This window comes from Panthera tigris, chromosome B2, assembly GCF_018350195.1.
Source record: "Panthera tigris isolate Pti1 chromosome B2, P.tigris_Pti1_mat1.1, whole genome shotgun sequence".
Taxonomy (NCBI): Eukaryota; Metazoa; Chordata; class Mammalia; order Carnivora; family Felidae; genus Panthera; species Panthera tigris.
The window spans coordinates 98,290,654-98,313,074 of record NC_056664.1 but is presented as its reverse complement, the minus strand read 5'-3'; the positions used below and the strand labels follow the sequence as shown (position 1 = coordinate 98,313,074).

The window sequence follows — 22,421 nt, the reverse complement described above, 5'->3', positions numbered from 1 at the left end:
CCATGCTGTTAGCCTCTAAAGAGGGATAATAATATCTTCTCAGCCTACTACAGAGTTGTCTAAAGAAAAATAAAACACTGCAAAGTGTTACACAAATCAAAGGAGGGGATGTTGTTCTTCAGGATATCAAACACAGAATCTTATTCCAGGACATGGATTCCTTCCTCCCCTGCAGTAATCCTTTCCCTATGGGCCTACCCTTGTACCCTTCTTAGACTGTTTCCCAGGAATACTATGGCTGAACAGGGCTGTATCTCACTCCCAGAGAAAGGAGGATGAAAAGTGGGCTTCAGAGGCAGTCTGCGCTACAAAGGCTCCAAGCAAAAGTCACACCTGAAGCACGAGACGCTTTCTTTTTTGCTTAATCAACGTGAGCCGTAAGTTCAGTCCCTGACACTCACACTGTCTGCAGTAAGCGAAGTCATATTATGCAGTCACGAACCCCAGATAATTCATTCTTCCAGACCATGTTGCTTATAGAGGCTCACTTCATATGCTGGAGTTCATCTATGTTGTAGGGACAGCTGTGATGGATAAAGGACTGTGCACCTGTGTGTCCAGGGCTGAGAAGAGTGTGGCTGAATTCTGAATGGCTAAGTTGGCTTCTGTCAAGATAGTAATGCAGAGTCGTACCAGTGCTTTTGTAGTTAAGAAATGCTGTGCATTCTTATGTTTTACATATTATGTAGCTGATCTTACTGGTTTATATTTTATATTTTACATATTATATAGCCAATCTTACTAGTTTGAAGTAAAAAGCTGTCAGTTTCCAGTCTGATGGATTCAGCAAATGAAATACTCTCCTTAAAAAAGAATGGAGGGGCGCCTGGGTGGCTCAGTTGGTTAAGCGTCCGACTTCGGCTCAGGTCACGAGCTCGCGGTCTGTGAGTTCGAGCCCCGCGTCGGGCTCTGGGCTGATGGCTCGGAGCCTGGAGCCTGCTTCTGATTCTGTGTCTCCCTCTCTCTCTGCCCCTCCCCCGTTCATGCTCTGTCTCTCTCTGTCTCAAAAATAAATAAACGTTAAAAAAAAAAATTTAAAAAAGAATGGAAAGCTGGGGTGCCTGTGTAGCTTAGTCGGTTAAGCGTCTGACTCTTGATTTCAGTTCAGGTCATGATCTCAGGGTTTGTGATGACTCTTTCAGCTTAGTCTGCCTAAAAAAGGTCTAGAACATTCTGACTTGACACCCTTATATCACCACTTCCTTCTTCCTCCTCAGCCACCACTCCCACCAGCACTCTAGAGCTAATGCAAATGCAAGGTCCACAATCGTCAATATCCTAGGTTCATTTTCTAAGAAGGTACCTGATCTTGGGACTTTGCTAATGCAAGAATAGAGAAATGTATGTGCACTTCAGTTTGCAGCTTATATATGGGCAGTGAAAATGCATGGACACGTCGTAAATTTTTATCATTTAGGGCACTGAGAGTCTCAGGCAGTAGTAGGTCCTTTAACTCCAAATAGAAACCAGTGTTTCAGAATTTGACCTCCTAAACACTATTACTGTATTGCAAGTGGAATTCATTTCCTTCTGTATTACCAATTTCATTTTTTTTAATGTTTATTTATTTGTTTTTGAGAGAGAGAGAGAGACAGAGAGAGAGGCAGAGTGTGAGTCAGGGAGGGGAAGAGAGAGAGGGAGGCACAGAATCTGAAGCAGGCTCCAGGCTTCGAGCCATCAGCACACAGCCTGATGTGGGACTCGAACTCATGAACTGCGAGATAGTGACCTGAGCTGAAGTCAGACGTTCAACCGACTGAGCCACCCACCAATTTCATTTATTAGAAGTTAGACCAGATATAAGTTATTGTAATAATACATTTGCATATTTTCTTAATTTCTACATGAAAGTAGTTTACCTTGAATAAATGGAGAGATCTTCTTCTGAGAGACCATCTGAGAGGTTAATTCCATATACTTCTTTCATGGGCTGGACCACATTCTGGGGTTAAAAACGACAAGGAACAAGGCAGAATTTTTAGACATCTAGCATAATAATTATTTCCAAAGGTAAAGAAAACGAACCTGTGAGATTTTCCACAAAAGTAATCACAGTATTTCTTCAATCTATTCATTAAACTTCTCAGTTAATGGTTTTTTAAAAATCTGATTTCAGTTCACTAAAAATAACTTTGTTTTAGGGTCAAAAGCTATTAAATAATTACTAGTTTCTTTGGTATAATGCAGGAATTAGAAAACTTTTTCTGCAAAGGCCAGATGGTAAATATTTTAGGTTCTTTGGGTCATGGCACTCTGCTGCAACTACCCAATTCTGCTGCACAGTACAAGGGCCGCCAGACACAACATGCAAACAAACACACATGGCTGGGTTCCAATCAAACTTTATTCACAAAAACAGGCAGTGCACTGGATTTTGACAGTTGGCTGTAGTTTGCCAACTCCCGGAATAATGAATTCAGTTCTTATCACGCTTTATTTGCCGTATCTATCTCTACGACTTTTGGCTATTTTTGGAAATTGCATGTCCCTAAAGCTAGATTTGGTTCTTTTGTAGTTTACTTTCCCTTATGTTCCCTTGTATTGGTAATGTCAAATTGAGCAGGTGAATTTCCCACTAGGGCTAGGCAAAGATTGTGAGGCTCAGGTCCAAACCCTACATTCCAGCAATGTGCTGAGTGAGGAAATGAATGGACCTCAAGTGGATGTGCTGCTCAAAATGAGACCGGATTCTCTTAAAAAATTCCGAAGTGATAAGAAATTTGCTATTATACATGGGAGCAAAAATACCGATTTCACAATGAAACCATTTCAATGAGACCTATGCTAAATGTATTCATCCCTTAATTACCAAAATGTGAGACCTGAAAGCATAAAACTCCTAAAAGAAAACACAGGCAGTAATCTCTTAGGCATCAGCCTTAGCAACATATTTATGGATAGGTCCCCTCAGACAAGAGAAACAAAAGCAGAAATAGACTATTGGGACTCCACCAAAATAAAAACCTTTTGCACAGCAAAAGAAACCATCAACAAAATGAAAAGGCAACCTGCTGAATAAGAGAAGATATATCCAATAACAGGTTAATATCCAAAATATGTAAAGAACATCTACAACACCCAAAAAACAAACGAGTCAATTAAAAGATGAGCAGAGGACCTTAATAGACATTCTTCTAAAGAAGACATCCAGATGGCCAACAGACACATGAAAAGATGCTCAACGTCACTCATCACTCAGCATCAGGGAAATGCATACCTAAACCATAATATCACCTCACACCAGTCAGAATGGCTAGTAACAAAAAGACAAGAAATAACAAGTGTTGGTGAGGATGTGGAGAAAAGGGAACCATCATACCCTGCTGGTGGGAATGTAAATTGTACAGTATGGAGTTCCTAAAAAAATCAAAAATAGAAATGCCATATGATACAGTAATTCCACTACTGAATATTTACCTAATAAAAACCCCAAAACAATTCAAATTCAAAAGGTATATATGCACTCCTATGTTTACTGCAGTATTATTTACAATAGCCAAGATAGGAAGCAACCTAAGTGTCCATCAATAGATATATGGATATGAAAGATGTAGTATGTATATGTATGTACACACACACACACACACACACACACACACACACACACAGTGGAATATCAGAATGAGATTTCTGGCATTTTCAACAACATGGATGGATTTCAAGGGTATTATACAAAGTGAAATATGTCAGACAGAGAAAGAGAAATAACATATGATTTCATTTACATGTGGAATCTAACAAACAAGTAAACAGAAACAGACTCAAATACAGAAAACAAACTGGTGCTTGCCAGAGGAGAAGGTGTAGGGGCATGAGTAATAGAAATACATGAGAAATAGTAAAGGAGATTAAGGGATACAAACTTCCAGTTATAAAACAAATAACTCACAGAGATGAAAAGTACAGCACAGGGAATACAGTCAATAATATTGTCGTATGGTTACAGATGGTGACTACACTTACCATGGTGAACACTGCATAATGCACAGAATTGTGAAATTATATTGTATACCTAAAGTTAATAAATATTGTATGTCAACTATACTTCAATAATAACAAAAAAAAATATTCATCTCTGGAAGTGCCTCAAACACCACATATTAGAATGGTGTGCATGTGGCCTTTTCTGACTCTAAGTCTTTTAACAGAAAGTAGAATTTTAGAGATCATTCTCTAGAGCCTAATGCCGGACCACACAAGCTCATCTCTTGCACACCTCAGTCACTTTGGTACTGTCTCCCGTGTCGGTCATCTTCACTGGAGTGGAGCGCTGAGACACAGAGCCCTCTTCTTCCCGGTCGGTCCCAGAGTCATCCTCAGAGCTGCTGGACACAGCCTCCTCGCTGGGGGGAGGCGGGGCACTGGCTGCTGTTTTCCGCTGTAATACAGCTTCTTCTCTATTGCTTTTGTTCCTTTAAAAAGATGAATATTGACATAAAGCATCTTTAAATCGATCCTTTGACACTCACTATGCATGACTGTCCAAAATCCTAGTGCTAGAGAAGCACAAGAAAATGGCTGTGAAAAACCAGTTTTTGGATTCAAGTTGTGATTAAGAGAAAACCTTAGCATTTTACCATGTACATGTACTGACCTTCTATGAAGTTAAGCCCTGTTATAAATTCAGAAAATAAACCAGTAAGTGGGTGTAAACCAGTGCAGAAAAGTCTTCTCACCACTTGGTTACTGTGCCTTCCTTTGGTAACTGAAACCAACACTTTCAAAATTTGTGGTACAATAATAGAAAACCATAAGTTTGGGATATTAGTAATGTTATCTGTAACCTGTAAAAGCTTCAAGAAAAGGTCAATAGCCAAATCCATGTAAATTTCCTTCCCTTATATGATTTTTATCAATCATAGCACCAGCCGATGATTTGTACCATAGTAATGAGCAACTGATGAACACAAACTAAATTTTAGTATTTGTATTGTTAGTAAATAACTATATTTGCTAGACATTCCTTCTAATAGTAGGGAGTAGATGGAAAAAAAACCCCAAAAAACTCAGAATTATGAAAGTATTTACTTTCAGTTCCAAACATGAGAGTGGTAAGAATACTATTTTTTTAACTCAGATAATATTTTATTGTAATATTTTTGGGTTTAATGAAAAATACTTAATATTTCACTCTTCAAAAAATACTCTACAAAAGACTTAAAATATCGTAATATTTGGAAATGTTTTAGGAGAAGAAAAGGAAATACTATCTGACCATGGGTTACATGTTATAGAAAATAAACTAGTTTCTGACTTTCTGCCAAGTAAAAATTAAAAGTCAATGGTATTTCTGTGCTATGCAGTAATGTAGCTGGTCATTTACGTATTTGTTCCAGGAACTTCTTGAATCCTGACTCCTGAGGACATTTCTTTTAAATTCCTTAGTTTCTGGTCTAAGGCTTAGCATACAGCAATTTAAGACCACATATTTAAGCCACAGAAATGGTGTATCAGGAAGTAGTAATATATATCCCACTGCATAAACCACACGTAGCTAAAATCCAACCAGGATCCCATTCACACTCCCAAATACAATTAGGACTCAGTATCTACAGTCTGGCCAGGGTTTCTGGTCAGAGTCTAGAAAAAATCTTATCACTGGGGTTATTAAGGTCAGTGGCAGTAGTAACAGATTCTTATGCTAGAACACATCACATTTCACTCCAGTTTCTAAGCATGAAGATGTAAATAAATAGTCTTCCCCAGAACAATGGTACAGTAATACACAGAATATGTATTAATTTCTCTACCTGAACATATTTGCTTTAATGGTTCCTTGGGATGCCAACAAAAATACAAGAAAACGAATAGAAATTTTTACCTAAGTATTTTATGTCGTGGGAAACAGAGGACACTGAGTTATTTATAGGACATAACACATAATATCTGTTACCTGTGCCTATGCCACCTGTGATATTCCTAATTTAAAATAATAAAATGCACCATGTTGCTGAAACTCCTACAAATTCTTTCAATGTTGAATTCTTTAGTAATCCCAGTGCTATGAATAAACTACCTGTAGAGATGCAATAAATGGAATGTGCTCCAAACGATGTGACTTGAAGTTATTCTTTTTGGTGTAAATTATACTGCAAGTGCCGTATTATTTTACATGAATCTTTAAAATTTCATCCTATATGCAAATCTTACCCCAATACCGATTTTCCTGTTTCATCTGGTTTACGCACTGTAAATGGACTTGGATCAATGCCAACGGTCTTAGGCATAAAGTCACTGGAGAGAGGGGAAAGAAATTCCATATGAATCACTGTCCATCCTGGTTTCCATTCAATTCACATTCTTACACTATTCCTTCTTAGCCCTCAGAGCTACATATATTCTGAGCCAAATGTTCAGGGGAGCTCAGGTGATCAAAAGGCCATAAAATCCCATGAATTAATGGCACCAGGTAACTTCAATGTTATCAGTCTTCACTGTGAATTTTCTTCATGATTATGGGACCCAATGGTTTTGAATTTAAGATTTTTCTCTATTGGAACAGAGTTGATATCTAAATTACTGCTAAGATGTATACACTTTGTTTATACATCACAATTACTTTTGAGGTAAAATTAAACTCATAAAAACCCATGGCAAAACACTAAGCCACTCAGTTTTATGGACAATGTTTTTATTACACTATACCACCTAGGGATGCCGACATAATGTTCAAAACCACAGCAGTATCTATTCGAGTATCAGCATCTACCTCATTAGGCTGGGGTTAATTCATTAAAACACTATTGGAACACTTGAAATAGAAACTTTTTGTTCACCACGCCCTAAGATAAGCTGAAGCTACTCTGGCACTGTGCAAGGCCTACCTCACCATTACTGCTGAAACCGGACCAAACTCCTCAGAGAAGCCAAAAAGGCAAGAGGTGCATGATTCATGCTGATGAGACTTAGGGCTCCAGCAAGGATTCTGCTCCAAGTGCAGCCATTACATTTTTGGAAGGAAAACAAAATAATATTGAATTTGACCCAAAATGCCTATTTGACAGTTTGTAAATATTGTTTTAAATATATAAGTGGTTTAGGGGCACCTGGGTGGCTCAGTCAGTTAAGCATCTGACTCTGGATTTCCGCTCAGGTCATGATCTCATGCTTCATGAGATTGAGCTCCGCGTCGGGCTCTGCACTTATAGAACGGAGCCTGCTTGCGATTCTCTCTCTCTCTCTCTCTCTCTCTCTCTCTCTGTCTCCCTGTCTTTCTCCCTCCCTGGCTCATGTGTGCACAGGTATAGACACACACACTCTCTCTCTCAAAATAAATTAATAAACATTTGAAAAAAAATGTAAGTGGTTTAGGGCCACCTGGGTGGCTCAGTCAGTTAAGTGTCCAACTCTTGATCTCGGCTCCAATCACGATCTCACAGTTGTGAGACTGAGTCCCACGCCGGGCTCTGCACTGACAGTGTGGAGCCAGCTTGGGATTCTCTCTCTCCCTCTCTCTCTGCCCCCCCTCCCCCGAGCACTCTCTCTCTCTCTCTCTCTCTCTCAATAAATATTTTTTTCAAAATTGTAAGTGGTTTAATTTTTTTTTATTTTTGAACATATATAGTCGATCCTCATTATTTGTGGACTCCTTATTTGAGAATTTGCTTGCTCACTCAAGTTTATTCATAACCCCAAAACCAATACTCAGAGCTTTTGTGATCACTTGTGGACATGTGCATGCCCAGAACACTGGAAAATTAGAGTAACCCAATGCTCATGTTCCCAGCTGATGGAGAACAAGGCGGCACTCTGCCTTGTTTATAGCTGTCATGCTATAAACAAGTGTCCTTTTTACAGTCTATGTACTGCCATGTTTTGCACCTTTTTGTGCTGTTTGGTGGTGACCTTGTTGTCCCAAATGACCCCAAGCATAGTGCTGAAGCTCTCTAGTGTTTCTAAGCACAAGAAAGCTGTGTGTTGGAAAGAAAATACGTGTGTTGGAGAAGCTTTGTTCAGGTAGGAGTTATAGTGCTCTTTGCTGTGAGTTCAATGTTAATGAATCAACAATATACCTTAAGTAAGGCATCTTTAAACAGAACCATACAACATGGTTATGTATTGACTGGTTAATGAAAATGTTGTGACCAGAGGCTTGCCAGGAACCTAAACCTGAATTGCAATGATTCAGTATTCTCTAATTCAGTTATTACAGGAACTTTATAGAACATAACTCATGCAAGTAAATAATCAACTATACAATATATACACATATGCATAACATCATTCATCCTTTGCTGAGTTGAAATATTCTGGAAATGACAATGACCTCACAGTTAAAACTTCTAAACTTTTAATAAGTTTCACTCAAAATCAACCAAGTAAATATTCTCAACTTTCCATCGGAAACTAAAGCAAAATATGGAGTGGTTTCTAGGAAACAAAACCATAGGATATGTTTCTACATGTACATTAAGTCTAGGCATACATATATCACATTGGAAGAAAATGTAAAATACACAAATGTAAACTTTATTATAAAAAATGATAATCAAGAAGTTATTTGCTTTGCCTAATTTTCTTACTCTAGTCCCATCACTTTTCTAAAGATCCCACAAAACTCTAACAGAGACACAGAAAAATGAAGCATATTCAAAAGTGACATACCAAGATGAAGAGTCTGAAAACAATGTCATGTGAATTATGAAAAGAATGAAGGATATTTACCCTAAAAAAATTAATACTGCTTCTTCAAATATCTGGAGGGCTGTCATACAGAAGAGGAACTAGACTTTTCCTATTCTTAATAAGAATAATAAAATAATGATAGCCACCATTTATTAGTCACCCACCTAGGTTGGTCACCCCATTAAGGCATTTGGCATGTACGTGTATATATGTGTGTGATACACATGCCCCTATCTACATAAAAGAAGAAGCTGAGACTCAGATAAGTTGGATAATTTTCTCAAGGTCACACAGGTAGGCAGTGGCTGATCTACAATTCACACCCTTGCTTTTCTAGTACCAAAGACTATGCTTTATTCTACTAATTTATGCTGGCTCTCAGTTTCTGTTCAATTTTAAAAAGTGAGTTTACTCCAAATGACAAACTAGGACCAATGGGAGGCAGATTTCAACCTACTAAAGGGAAGAAATTAACTCCAGTTATCTAACACTAGAAGGGACTATCTCCTAAAGTAGTGGGCTACTCATCACAGGGGGGGTATTCCGAGGCTGTACAATCCCTGCTAGCAGCCTTGCAGAATGGACTTATGACAAAGCAAGGCTTATCTATATAAACTGGGAAAACTAAAGTTCCCAAATCTTTACAGTATCAGAGCATTCACAACATACCGTGCTGAACTTGTCATAGCCAAGCAAAAGGTATCATCAAAACTACTCAGTTCGTATGGTCGAAAGAACTCGTTGTGGATGTCAATCTCTTCTTCATATTTGTGGAATTTCTTCACTATCAACTTCTTTAAGTTCGCGGCACAGATAACTAAGAGAGATAAAGACTTTACTCTTAAAGTCTTTAGATTACATCTAGCCAACGAGGTTCTGCTCCGGCCTCTAGCACTCAGACACTTGACAAAGAGATGAGCTATGTGCACAGAATATACAGTGCAGAGCCGAGTGTGATAAGCTCCAAGGGGGCAGGAAGGCCTCTGGAAGTCAGGGTGGGAGCAGGGAGTTATTTCAGAAATCAAACAACTCAGCTCTTTGAATTCTGTTTTGCTTTGAAATAAATACCCTCTGCCTTCTAGATATAAATTGTGCAGCTATTTCAGTAAATTTTCCTTCATATTTATATTTCAAATCTTGTTTAAGGCCAAGGTTAGACTTCTATAGTTCTTTCCTTTCTCCTGGAACAACAAATCTTCTTAGCAATAGGAATTATGATTTTTCCCAGAATTTCAAGGTTACAAATACTTTTTAAAAATTAATTAATAATTTATTAAAGGCTAAAAATCATTTGCAATCTTCTTAGTTCATGGCCTTTACCATCAAAGTTGGAATGCCTAACCATGACTAGATGGAATCCTCAACTGGAATGTTCCAGACTGGAAAAATGATGGAAACATCATTTGAACGCATTGTACATTCGAGGTTATTCATTTAATAAAAAAAATTTCTTGCCTTTCTGACAAATATACGAAATGAAATTTAAACTTTAGTGACTAAAATGTAATTTTATATACATATCTGTATATTTTTTCACTGTTTAGACACAGGAAAAGTTTTTATTTTTCCTTATGAATGGGTCTTTACTTCCTTCCCATTACCCCCAAATATTTAGAAACATAATAAGTACTAGTTTAAAATGGTAAACTAATATATTATATCCATTAAACATTTAAGGAACATACTTAACAACTGTAAAACACAATAAAAGAAATATAACACAATCCCTGGAAGTCATCTAAGATGTTAACAATCCCCTATAATAACAACAACATAAAACTGAGTAGTCACTAATTTCTTTTTAATGAAATATTATATGCAAATAATTTAATGCTTCAAGTTCATTTAGAAATATTTCCAGAATACGTTGGTATAAAAACTATATAAAAACTAAAAGAGAAACAGCGTACCTACCTTCATCATAAGGCAGCGGTAAATGTTTTATTACCTCTGGTGTCCACCAGTAAGTGTAACTATAAAATTAAAAAAAAAATAAATAAAAGAATAAGGTGAACTAATTGTAAACACTGGTTTTCTACAATTCATTGGATAAAAGGAGTTGAAGGTCTATAGTAAGATGCTGCCTCCTACTTTAAGGTTAGTTTTTTTTTTCTTTTTAAAACATGTTTGTAAAGCTTGGGGCATAGTAGGTCTCCAACATGGCTACTGCTTTCCCAAACTTCTTATTTCAGCTGTGTCATTGATGTACAAAAATTCCATGAACACATCTGAGAGTCAAGTGCTCTGATGTTACTTAATTACTGTTAGCTAAAAAAGATTTGGGTATACCAAGCCAGACTCTAGGAGCTGCTGTTTACTTCTCCCCAGATTGTTGCCTGCATTACTCTGCAAGCCAGTGAGCAGCAGGACCTTGACCCAAGTTCTACAGCCAAGACTCTTACACATGGTTATCTGAGAATTAGATTACTTCTTCCACTCTGCTCTGCATGTATGGGTCTGTGTATAGTTAATTACAACAGTTAACCAAAATCATTAAGTGAATGGACAGTCCTGAAGAACAAGTTCCCTTAGAAAACAGTATAGGCCCTGTTAATCTTTAACTATAAATATTCACTACTTGATTACAGAGGCCAGTTAGAGGAAGGTAGGGAATTTCAATCATCTGGATTTCTGCCAGAAGACTCATCTACTGTGAGCAGAGAATCTGAAAACAACAACAACAACAACAAAACCCTGAACTGCCCTCTCTCTGAACATTGGATATGTTCTGATAATCAAATTCTGATAAATTGGGTCTTCAGGGGGAAAATGCTATATCAAAGTTCATGAGCACTAGGAAGGAGAGTAATGTGAAACAGTATATCAAAATATATTAAAAACACAGATTTTCAAAACATTTATTAAAAAAAAGCCTATGACCAAAAATGCTAAAAAGATAATTTTAAATAAATGAAAGCTTTCTAAAAATAAAATGCTGACATTATAATCTTGAATAATCCCAATTATGAAGAATAGGGGTATTTAAATGAAATAGGCAACAGAAAGAACTTTCCTAGAGATGGCAAGCAGAATATATAACCAAGGATAATGGAAAAAAGGAACATATGCCTAATGAACTGGGGGGGGGGGGGGCAGAAAGTGAGATGATAACAGGAAAGGCTCTTCAAGTTTTGCTTGAGACTGAAGTTATGCTTTAGAATAGTGCTTCTCAAAATTCAGAGCATACAAAAACAGACACACAGACCAATGGAATAGAAAAGAGAACCCAGAATTGGACCCACAAATACAAGACCAACTAATCTTTGACAAAGCAGGAAAGAGTATCCAGTGGAAATAAGACAATCTCTTTAGCAAATAGGACTGGGAGAACTGGACAGCAACATGCAGAAGAATGAAACTAGACCACTTTCTTACACCATACACAAAAATAAACTCAAAATGGATGAAGGGACCTGAATGTGAGACAGGAAATCATCAAAATTCTATGGGAGAAAGCAGGCAACAACTTCTCTGACCTCAGTTGCAGCAATTTCTTACTTGACACATCTCCAAACGCAAGAGAATTAAAAGCAAAAATGAACTATTGGGATCTCATCAAGATAAAAAGCTTCTGCACTGCAAAGAAGACAATCAACAAAACTAAAAGGCAACCAATGGAATGGGAAGAGATATTTGCAAATGACATATCAGATAAAGGGCTAGTATCCAAAATCTATAAAGAACTCACCAAACTCCACACCCGAAAAACAAATAATCCAGTGAAGAAACGGGCGGAAGACATGAATAGATACTTTTCTAAAGAAGACATCCAGATGGCCAACAGACACACAAAAAGATGCTCAATGTCAATCCTCATCAGGGAAATACAAATCAAAGCCACAATGAGATGCCACCTCACACCAGTCAGAGTGGCTAAAATGAACAAATCAGAAGACTACAGATACTGACGAGAATGTGGAGAAACGGGAACCCTCTTGCACTGTGGGAATGCAAACTGGTGCAGCTCCTCAGGAAAACAGTGTGGAGATTCCTCAAAAAATTAAAAATAGAACTACCCTATGACCCAGCAACAGCACTGCTAGGAATTTACCGAGGGGATACAGAAGTGCTGATGCACAGGGGCACATGTATCCCAATGTTTATAGCAGCGCTTTCAACAATAGCCAAATTATGGAAAGAGCCTAAATGTCCATCAATTGATGAATGGATAAAGAAGATGTAGTTTATATATACAATGGAATACTACTTGGCAATGAGAAAGAATGGAATCCTGCCATTTGCAGCAACGTGGATGGAACTGGAGGGTATTATGCTAAGTGAAATAAGCCAGGCAGAGAAAGACAGATACCATATGTTTTCACTCATATGCAGATCCTGAGAAACTTAACAGAAGACCATGCGGGAGTGGAAGGGGAAAAAAAAAGTTACAGAGAGGGAGAGAGGCAAACCATAACAGACTCTTAAATACAGAGAACAAACTGAGGGTTCATGGGGGGTGGGAAAGAGGAGAAAGTGGATGATGGGCATTGAGGAGGGCACTTGTTGGGATGAGCACTGGGTGTTGTATGGAAGCCAATTTGATAACAAATTATATTAAAAAAACAAAAATAAAAAGCAAAAAAAAAAAATCAGTGCACACACGAACACTTAAGGAGATTCTGTTAAAAGACAGATTCTGATTCAGTAGGCAGTGCCTGAGATTCTGCATTGATGACAAGTTCCCAGTGATTCCAGAAGGGGTGGTCCTCAGGCTGCTTTTTGAACAGCAAGGTTTTTGAACATGAAAAGAACAAAAAAGAGTTATGCCTGCTGCTTGCAGATAATTCACATTTATTTTCAACATTTAGTAAGCACCTACTGTGTCAAACACCATTCTGTGTCTTAGAAATGCCACGTTGAAAATAATGACAGAGAAAAGTAAAGCTACTTAATTCCAGCATTGTTTCTATCTTCAACAGACATGGTAAGTTTCATGCTGGAAAGAGAAAAACGAGAGAAGAGAGAAGCATGTATAGCCCAAGAGATGGAAGGAAGCAGTGGAGCATCTCTTAAGAGCATTCAAGTGTCCTGGTCTACAGATGGGATCAATAATCTTTTCAAGAAGAGTGAAGAACGGAACTTATACTAAAAATGAGCAAATGTAGTCTTGATGCTCAAAAGTGAGAGGGTAATAGATTACAAAAACTATACATCAAAGAATGTGATGTCAATTTCAGCAAGATAACAGAATCAAGTATTAAACGGAGATGTGAATAACCTAAAAGGATAAAAGGATAACTTCTATGACTCCACATCCAAACCACACCAATCTAATCTCATTTTCTTTTCTTTTCTCATAGGAGAATCAGACTATCAGATCAGAAGAATGAGAAAGCATGGATTAATTAAGGTGTGTGTGTGCACGCGCATGCATGCACATGCATGTGTACACAGGTGTAAATTCCATTTTGTAATCACTTGATCTTCACAGAGGAGGAAAATAAAGAAGGTATCAGCTAGTATATAAGAAATTGCCTAAAGAATGATGCTCACAATTAGCTTATCTAAGATAAAGCAGTAAACATTATAAAGAATATGTTTAAACTCAGAACATACCACGTGGAGGAAAAGAATTAAGAGACAGTCCTGTTTTAGCAACTTGAAACAGGCCATAGATTTTTTTCTGAATATTATTAAACTGTAATTCCCTAAGCAAGATAAAAGTAACTTAATACTTTTGAGAAGTATTTTGGATTTTGAAAAGTCCAGCTCCTCTAGGTAGCTCTCAGCACAGAAGCCCATGAGAAACACCTGCCCCAGGGAAGAAGAGCTGACACAAATGGAAGATGAGAGCATCTGAGAGGACTCAGCCCAGGACAGGGAGGATCTCTGTTACCTCCACCTCCAAGTACATTTATTCAGAGGAAGAGTCCTGCAGCAAGGTAGAACCTGCTTTGGGACCAGGGCTCAGAAGACAGGAGACTGCAAGTTGGTGCCACTTCTTCCTTTGCATAAAATACCTAATATGCCAGTTGCTCTGCTCTTTTTCAGTCCCTAGAATTGAGTACTCAATTCCACAGGCTCACATAGGAAGGTGAGGGGGACTAAAAAAAGACTCTTTTTTAATTCCCCTAGCTAACTTGGGAGCTCTGTGAATTAATATATATATATATGGACTTCAGCAATCAATCTTTGTGAACAAGATAGAGAAATGTGGGCAGGAGGACAGTACAGTTAAATGATGACAATAGATTAAGTCACAGCCATTTAAATAAGTCCTACCAAAAATCAGGTTAAGGTACAAGGAGTTGTCTGGTGGTGCCCCATACAGCTCTGCCATCTACCTTATTCTACTCAACATTTTTCATCAACTATTTTTATCAGGATCAAGATGGCCAGCTGATTAAATCTGAAGAAGCTACAAAGCTACAGGTAATGCTTAATAAAAAGGATACACGTTTAACCCCCCTTTTTGGAAGCAGGCAAAGCACAGAAGACCAAGAATGCTCAAATGAGCATACAAGAATGGTACAGATAAGGCACGATATCAGGATATGTTAAAGACACTTGGGAGTTCTAACAGATAGGAAGCTCAGAGAATCAACATTATGATGGCATTGCTGAAAACAGCTAATGCAATCTTAGACTTGATAATAAACAGAGTATCCAAGACAAGAGGAGCAATGGCTCCAATGGTCCCACAATATTTGGCACAAATCAGATCAAACTCTGACCATTACTGAACCCAGGTTTGGGTACCACAATTTAAAAAGAATATTGGGGCGCCTGGGTGGCTCAATCAGTTGAGTGTCCGACTTCGGCTCAGGTCATGATCTCACAGTCTGTGAGTTTGAGCCCCGCGTCGGGCTCTGTGCTGACAGCTCAGAGCCTGGAGCCTGCTTCAGATTCTGTGTCTCCCTCTCTCTCTGCCCCTCTCCTGCTCATGCTCTGTCTCTCTCTGCCTCAAAAATAAATAAAAACATTAAAAAAAAAGAAAAAGAGAAAGAATATTGATGTTGACTGGAATCCATAAGAGGAGAGCATTCTGAAGACAATGGGATTATTTAATCTGGAGAAGAAGAGATATTGAGAAGGTGTGAACTTCAGGTTTTTAAAAGACTATAAAGTGGATAGAGAAATCGTGTTCTTAAGGTCTCAGGGGGCTGAACTAGATTAGTAGGTAAAGTTACAGAGAAGCAGATCTCAGCGTGATAGGAGAAAAAAATGTCTGAAAAGAACTGCCCCCTCAACCAGACACATCCCAGATAACAAACCAGGACTAGTCAAGCACAGGCCAGATGACCTCTCCTGGGAAGACACCAAGGGAGCTCACATATCAGACAGTGACTAGAGCTGGGCAATCTCTCAACTCTGAGTCAATGAAGTGATTAATGTTTAATATCTAAAAACATCTTGGTGACATGATAAACACTGATTCAATAAATAACATCTTAGATGATGTATCTCCTATTAACCTAATGCAGAACAAAGTTTCATTTAGTGGTTGTAGGCAGATCAATGAAAGTGAGCCCTTTGAATAACAGAAGTAGTTACCTCAAGAGAACCTGATTTGGATGAACTCTAGTCAGAGCTAGGTTTACTTTCCCTTCCCTTATCATTCAATAAAAATATATCAGAATAATTCATTGGTAAACACAGCGTAAAATATAGGATAGTCACCAAGTTTGGAAACACAAGCAAATACATATAAAGTTTTTATTGATATTATATTATCATAAGTGATAAAATATTATTATCTAAGTTTCCAGATTTTATGGTCATCCTGCTTGATTTTTAGTAAATGTTACAACTAGGGAATGTAATCTCCTTTAAAGAACAGTAACAGTACTAACACCTATTTGATTTATGTGCTAAGCATTTATATTACTTCATCTGATGCTCAGAAACATGTACAAGTTAGGACAGTGCTATTATCTCTATTTCACTCATAATGGCAACGGAGTCTTAGACCGGTTATGTAACTTGCCCACAATCACAGGTTTTAACTGGAGGCCATCTCTCCTGAGCCTGAGAGCTTCAGAATCGTGTTTATTCTGTGTCAGACCTAGTACCAAAGAGTTCTCACACATCGAACCCTCAGAATGACCCTGTGAGTTGTGCATGGTCACCTCCATTTGACAGATGAGCAGAAAGGGTTTCCAGAGTTTAAGGAAGAGGTCTAAGGTCGCACATTTGCAGAAATTCTAAATCGGCCCCACCCGACCCTGAAGTCCACACTCTCACCCAGTTGACTGCTTCCGGCTAAACTGTTCCTTTTATCTGAGAGTTATGATACTGACTTAACTGTCACCAAAATAACCAGTATAGGTGGGTGACAACAGAAAGTCCAAAATAAAACAGTGAAATTTACCTTACACACTTTGTAAGTACTGTTTTTGAGCAGTATTTACTGTTGACAACATTACCTGATTTTTGGAATTTTGACATTCTGGAGGAAAAAAAAAAACCCAACAACACAAAAACAGGAGACCAAACAAACGGAGAGAGGCATGTTATCTACTGTGATAAAACTTTATTTTCAGTGGCAAGCTTGCAGATGATTCTTGCTGAATCATCTAACTAGCTAAATATCTCAGTCAAGACACATTTCTCTCCATTCTCTCTGCAACCTCAGTTTCCTTTTTTTTTTTTAATAGAAAATGGGGATATAACAGCAGCTTCCTTTGTTGCCATAAATAAGCTCCACCACTGTCTGTCTTAGTGATCAGTTATGTAACTCGAGGTGAGCAAGTCGTTTAAGGTACACTTGTTATACACTAGCTAATTTCTGCAGGAGAAAATTGAGTGTTGGTTGTTCCCAAGTTGTATGTTAATCGTTTTAATACTGGAGGGGCCCCTGGGTGGCTCAGTCAGCGGTAAGCATCTGACTCTGGCTCAACCATGATCTCTCAGGTTTGTGGGTTCAAGCCCTCTGTCGGGCTATGCACTGATAGCTGGGAGCCTGGAGCCTGCTTCAGATTCTGTGACTTCCTCTCTCTCTGTCTGTCACCCTCTTGTGCTCCCTCTCTCTCAAAAATAAATAAATATTTTTTAAAAAGAGCTTTAATACTTGGGGTGCCTGGTGGCTCAGTTGGTTAAGCGTCAGACTTCGGCTCAGATCATGATCTCACAGTTCATGAGTTTGAGTCCCGCATTGGGCTCTGTGCTAACAGCTTGGAGCCTGGAGCCTGCTTCAGATTCTGTTTCTCCCTCTCTCTCTCTCCCCCTCCCTGTGCTCGTGCTCTGTCTCTCTCTCTCTCTCAAAACTAAATACAACATTTAAAAAATCTTTAAAAAAAGCTTTAATACTTGAAGGTAATATAAAATTCGGAAAATCACCCACATATACCCATAGTGAATTGCGTCACCAAAGCTAAATACAGGTATTTACACTCATCTCTCACCAAATCAACACAATTAGTTCCAAATTTTTTGTTTATCAGCAAAAATTCAGAGGCAATCATTTATTAATAGTAAATTTAATGCTTCATTTATAGGGAAAGTAAGCTCAAATAATACGTTGGTTATTCCACTAATATGCACTTACAGGAATAAATCTGAGAAACAGAAATTCTGACACATCCCTAATATTTTAAACATTCCTGAAGCAACACAGAATTTGGTAATAACTGCAACATCAGCACTTGCTAATTCACCAGTTGTTTGTGGTCTGGTCACACAGACAGACTGGCAGTGACCCCTGTAGTGTTTGGGAGGCACTGTTGCACAAAGTAAGAGCTATATTGAACCGATGCTGTAAGAGAAAGGCATGAGAGAACTTGATATTGTAGGCCCCTGAGCAGAACGCACCAGTCTCCAACCTCATATGTGTGAATTGTCTTGCTCATGTGGCAAAATGGACTATATTAGTACATGACGCCTCAATCACAACCACTAAACAGTCTTCTCATTAAACCCTCACAATGACTCTGTGAGGTATGTCCCATCATTTACATTTGCAGATGAGGAAAATGAGACTGGGAGAAGTTAAATAACTAATCGTAGGTCACATGATGACAGAGAGTCAACCTGACCCTGAGGCCACACCACACAGTGTCCTATCAAAACACATCAGGTAAACACTTCATTTCTTTTGAGAATATTAGTATCAATTTAACTGTCATCAAAATAACCCAAAATGGCTAATGAATCTAGAAAGCCCTGAGTAAAAGGGGTGATGAGAGTAGTATCTGTCACTAGAGTCACTATTCTGGTTTCCTGTCTTCACCAGAATCACCCAAGAGCTGGTTATGCTTCCTGAAGGGAAGAGCACTGGAACATTCGAACTCTGGAATTCCAAAGTGATGTTCACTTGAAAACCAAAGATTGACTCCCCACATGTGAGGGTTCTTCAGAGTTCCCCATCTGTAGGAAGCACTCGGAAATAATGTTGATAGTTTGCTTTAGTGGAACTACAACTTACATTCAATGATGAAGTTCTGAAACTTTCTATCTTACGAAAAATGCAAACCACCAATTATTAATGACAAGTTCCCAAAACTACCATCAGGACACCAACAATACTGAATTCCTCATGGCAAACATGTAGTAAGACTGACTACTTTAGCCTATGTGATTATTTCTCAAAAATGAAAGTATCTTATATTCAAAGTAACATCAAATCTGAGTTTACATAAAATACTAGGACGAAAAATACCTTCTTCTTGTTGGTAAAAGTCTCATCGTATTTTTATGATGCAAGTAAAAATCTGTTGGGAGTTCCCAGAGATGAGGTTTCCCTTCAGTGGGATGAAAAACTCCCAGGAAGAGATTAATGGAATCTTGTCTATCAGCATCTAAAAAGCAAAAATAGGCATTTCAGGAAATCCGCTACTGAGATATACAACTCAGGAGAATGTTTTCTCAGGAGGATAAAGGGTACAACTGTGATTTCATAACACATACCTTTGAAAACAACAGTATTTATACTCCAAAAGTCATACACATACCCCAAATCTAAAATAGTCACCAAGATTTTGAGCAGAATTAAAATCTTGCTTCAAAATGCTTCATGTTTGTTCCATCCCTTTCATAATATGGAGGAGACGGAACACAAACTGCTTCTTGAATTTTGAGAGACTCTTAAAAATCTTTAAGAACCGCCATAATACCACAGTGATTTTATTTTTAGGATAAGAACATATTTTCGCTATTCGTTATTCTACCTCAAACAAATACATCTTCATTTTATTACAAAGACAAGGAGAGATGTCAGAAACAAACAAGATGGCTCAACTCCTATCCATATTCTGTTGCACAACTTTGAACAAGTTAGTTTGCACAGTTTCCACTTTTAATCCTTGAAAAGGTATCTACTCTTTCTTTAGTACCGACAACGTTTACAACATTTTCTGTCCCCCTCAGTTGTGGGCCTGGCCCATTCCCTCCTGTGTTTGATAATGAAGGCAGAGTGGGCACATAGATAACAGCCTCATTCTAACTATTCAACCACCCCCAAATTACTAACTTACGTATACATATATATTGTGTTTCCTTCCTTTCCTAATTATATTTTGATAAAAATGATGATAAGCATGAAAGGGTCTCATGAAGCACCCTTCCCATTCTGCACTGGCGTCCTTCATTCTTTCCCCTCATTTCCTTCTTTCCATTCTTGTCTCGGAGCCCTGTATATTCAAGTTTGGGGCAGGCAGCCACAATATAAATAATAACCTCTTTCTGAAAATGAGCACAGAACTAAAGACAGCCCAGTAGAAAGGGCTGCTTTTGAAACAAGATAACATTACCATAAAATCAATCTTCCAACAGCTACAGTGAACACAGATATTTCTGAAATTAGCAACACTGTTCTCATGGACTGTTTGGTCATTTCAGCAAAAGCAACAAATGAAATATGGTACATCAAACATGTATTCCCGTTACTAGTATTTTGACAGGAAGTGTTCCATTAAAGCAGCATTTACCTTTCAGGCCAAAAGTAATATATAAAAGGGATGCGTTCATATGCTGAATATATTTGGAGACTTTTTGCCACTTTTGAGAGAAAACAAGTATTAAATGATGCAGACATTACCGCCCCAATTTGCACCCTCTTTACACAGTACAAAAGTAAACAAGCTGCTTTTATAGTAATTACATTCTTTATGCTTCTTGAATAGCCTTGATGGCACTTAATAACTCATACTATGCAGGACCTCAAAATATCTTAATACTATCTAGAGAAGCTTTCCATTTTTCAGCTGCGTTTTCAAGGAGTCTTTCATTTTTTAAACCGGATAGTTGCTTCAATTTTTAGCAAGTATGATAAAATGTGAGATGTGAGAAACATAACCAAATAAAAGATATGTCTTCAAAGGATCATAATGAAGACTTGTTGAATGTGCTGCCGTTGCTATAACTTAAAATATATCTATGGTGTACATGGTCCCTGAGGACTCCAAGGCCGGTTTAATGAGCCTGAGGTTCTTTTCCTGCCTACTTTTGACTGCAAATAAGACAATCACCCTCAGGAAGACAGTAATACTTTGGATATGGATAAGGGCTTAAAACAGGTAGGTTCTCTGTAGTTGTAGACAACAAGAGGACAATGATTACCTATTTTTGCACTCAATCATGCTTTAAAGGAAAAAAGAGTAATACTCCATTCAAACTCCACTCAAACAGCTAAACACTAACCAGTTTATTATGTATGTATGAAACAGATGATGCTTGAATATAACAATCCTTTTTAATTATTTTTAATTAGTGAAAAATTATTTTGGAACTAGAATATTTATTATGCTAATACTAAATTAAGTTTGTAATGAAGTAGCCTCTGAAATCAGTAATGGAAAGGAATGTTATTCAATAAATAGTACTGTTTAATTATTGCAGAGGAGGGGACAATAAAATTAGATCCCTACTTCATACTATTTATTGAAATAAATACCAATTAAATGTGAGAAAGACAGAGATCAACACTCGAATAGAAAAAGAGAAACATGCAATTTTCGAAAGAAACAGAAACGGACAATGAACATACTAACATTCAACTTTACTAGTTATCCAACAAATATAAATTAAAACAATATACGATTTCTTACCTATTTAAGGTGGCAAATAGTTGTCAAAATGGGCACTCCCATACTCTGCTTAGGGAACATTAACTGCTCGATGGTATCCATTCTCTAAGGCAATTTGGCAACACAGATATTCCTTGCTTTCTGAAAGTTTGCATTATGCCTCTTGGCTTAGGAAAGACCTACATTAGTGCCTGTTAATGCTAACAGAAAAATCTGAAGAGGATTTTAACTTTTATGAAAATAGCTGTTACTAACGTAGGACTTTCCTAAAAGCAAAGTGGTGTAACTCAGACTTCTGGAAAGTGGGGGATACTCTTCACTTTATGCCATTTCAGCTTACCAAAGTTTTCACAGGAACATTCTACTTTCCCTGAAATATCTATAGTCTCTGACCTGATATGCTTCTGGAACTTTCCTAACATCAAAAATATGCCAAAAAAGAGTGTATGTTTAAAAGGAAACTAAATGCAAAGTAATAGCAACTAAGTTACGATGTTTCTAAATGATAGACTGCCATAAGGCTGCTAAAAATCATGTTGTAGAAGAATATTTAAGGTCATAAAGATTACTCACATTATCTAAAAGGGCAAATGCAGAATATAAATATTACATGTATGGAAGAGTCATGTTCTCCTAAATATGAACAAGTGGCTATCTTTGGAAGGTAAAGATTATATGATTTTATTGTGAGCTATTCTGTACTTTCTATAATTACTTTCATAATTAAAAAAAAAGAACTACCATTCATTCACTCATCCAAGAACCTATATGTTCCACACCGGGGAAACAGTAATATAGAATACTCTGGCTCCAGGTGGGGTTCACATTCCAATT

General features: G+C 37.7%; 1 protein-coding gene across 8 annotated transcripts in view; it reads right to left on the bottom strand.

Annotated features, from left to right (window-relative positions):
* The window catches only part of FIG4 (FIG4 phosphoinositide 5-phosphatase), a 130,505-nt gene that overhangs the window by 44,569 nt on the left and 63,515 nt on the right, over nucleotides 1–22,421 (bottom strand). For 7 of the 8 annotated variants that reach the window (XM_042986968.1, XM_042986965.1, XM_042986970.1 and 4 more), the window contains 6 exons: nucleotides 19,223–19,361; nucleotides 10,540–10,598; nucleotides 9,295–9,442; nucleotides 6,151–6,234; nucleotides 4,217–4,412; nucleotides 1,860–1,942 (listed from right to left, as the gene is read on the bottom strand). In XM_042986968.1, coding sequence (XP_042842902.1) covers nucleotides 1,860–1,942; nucleotides 4,217–4,412; nucleotides 6,151–6,234; nucleotides 9,295–9,442; nucleotides 10,540–10,598; nucleotides 19,223–19,361 — 709 coding nt within the window. The remainder of the gene's footprint in view (nucleotides 1–1,859; nucleotides 1,943–4,216; nucleotides 4,413–6,150; nucleotides 6,235–9,294; nucleotides 9,443–10,539; nucleotides 10,599–19,222; nucleotides 19,362–22,421) is intronic. The other variant, XM_042986967.1, reaches the window with a different exon arrangement.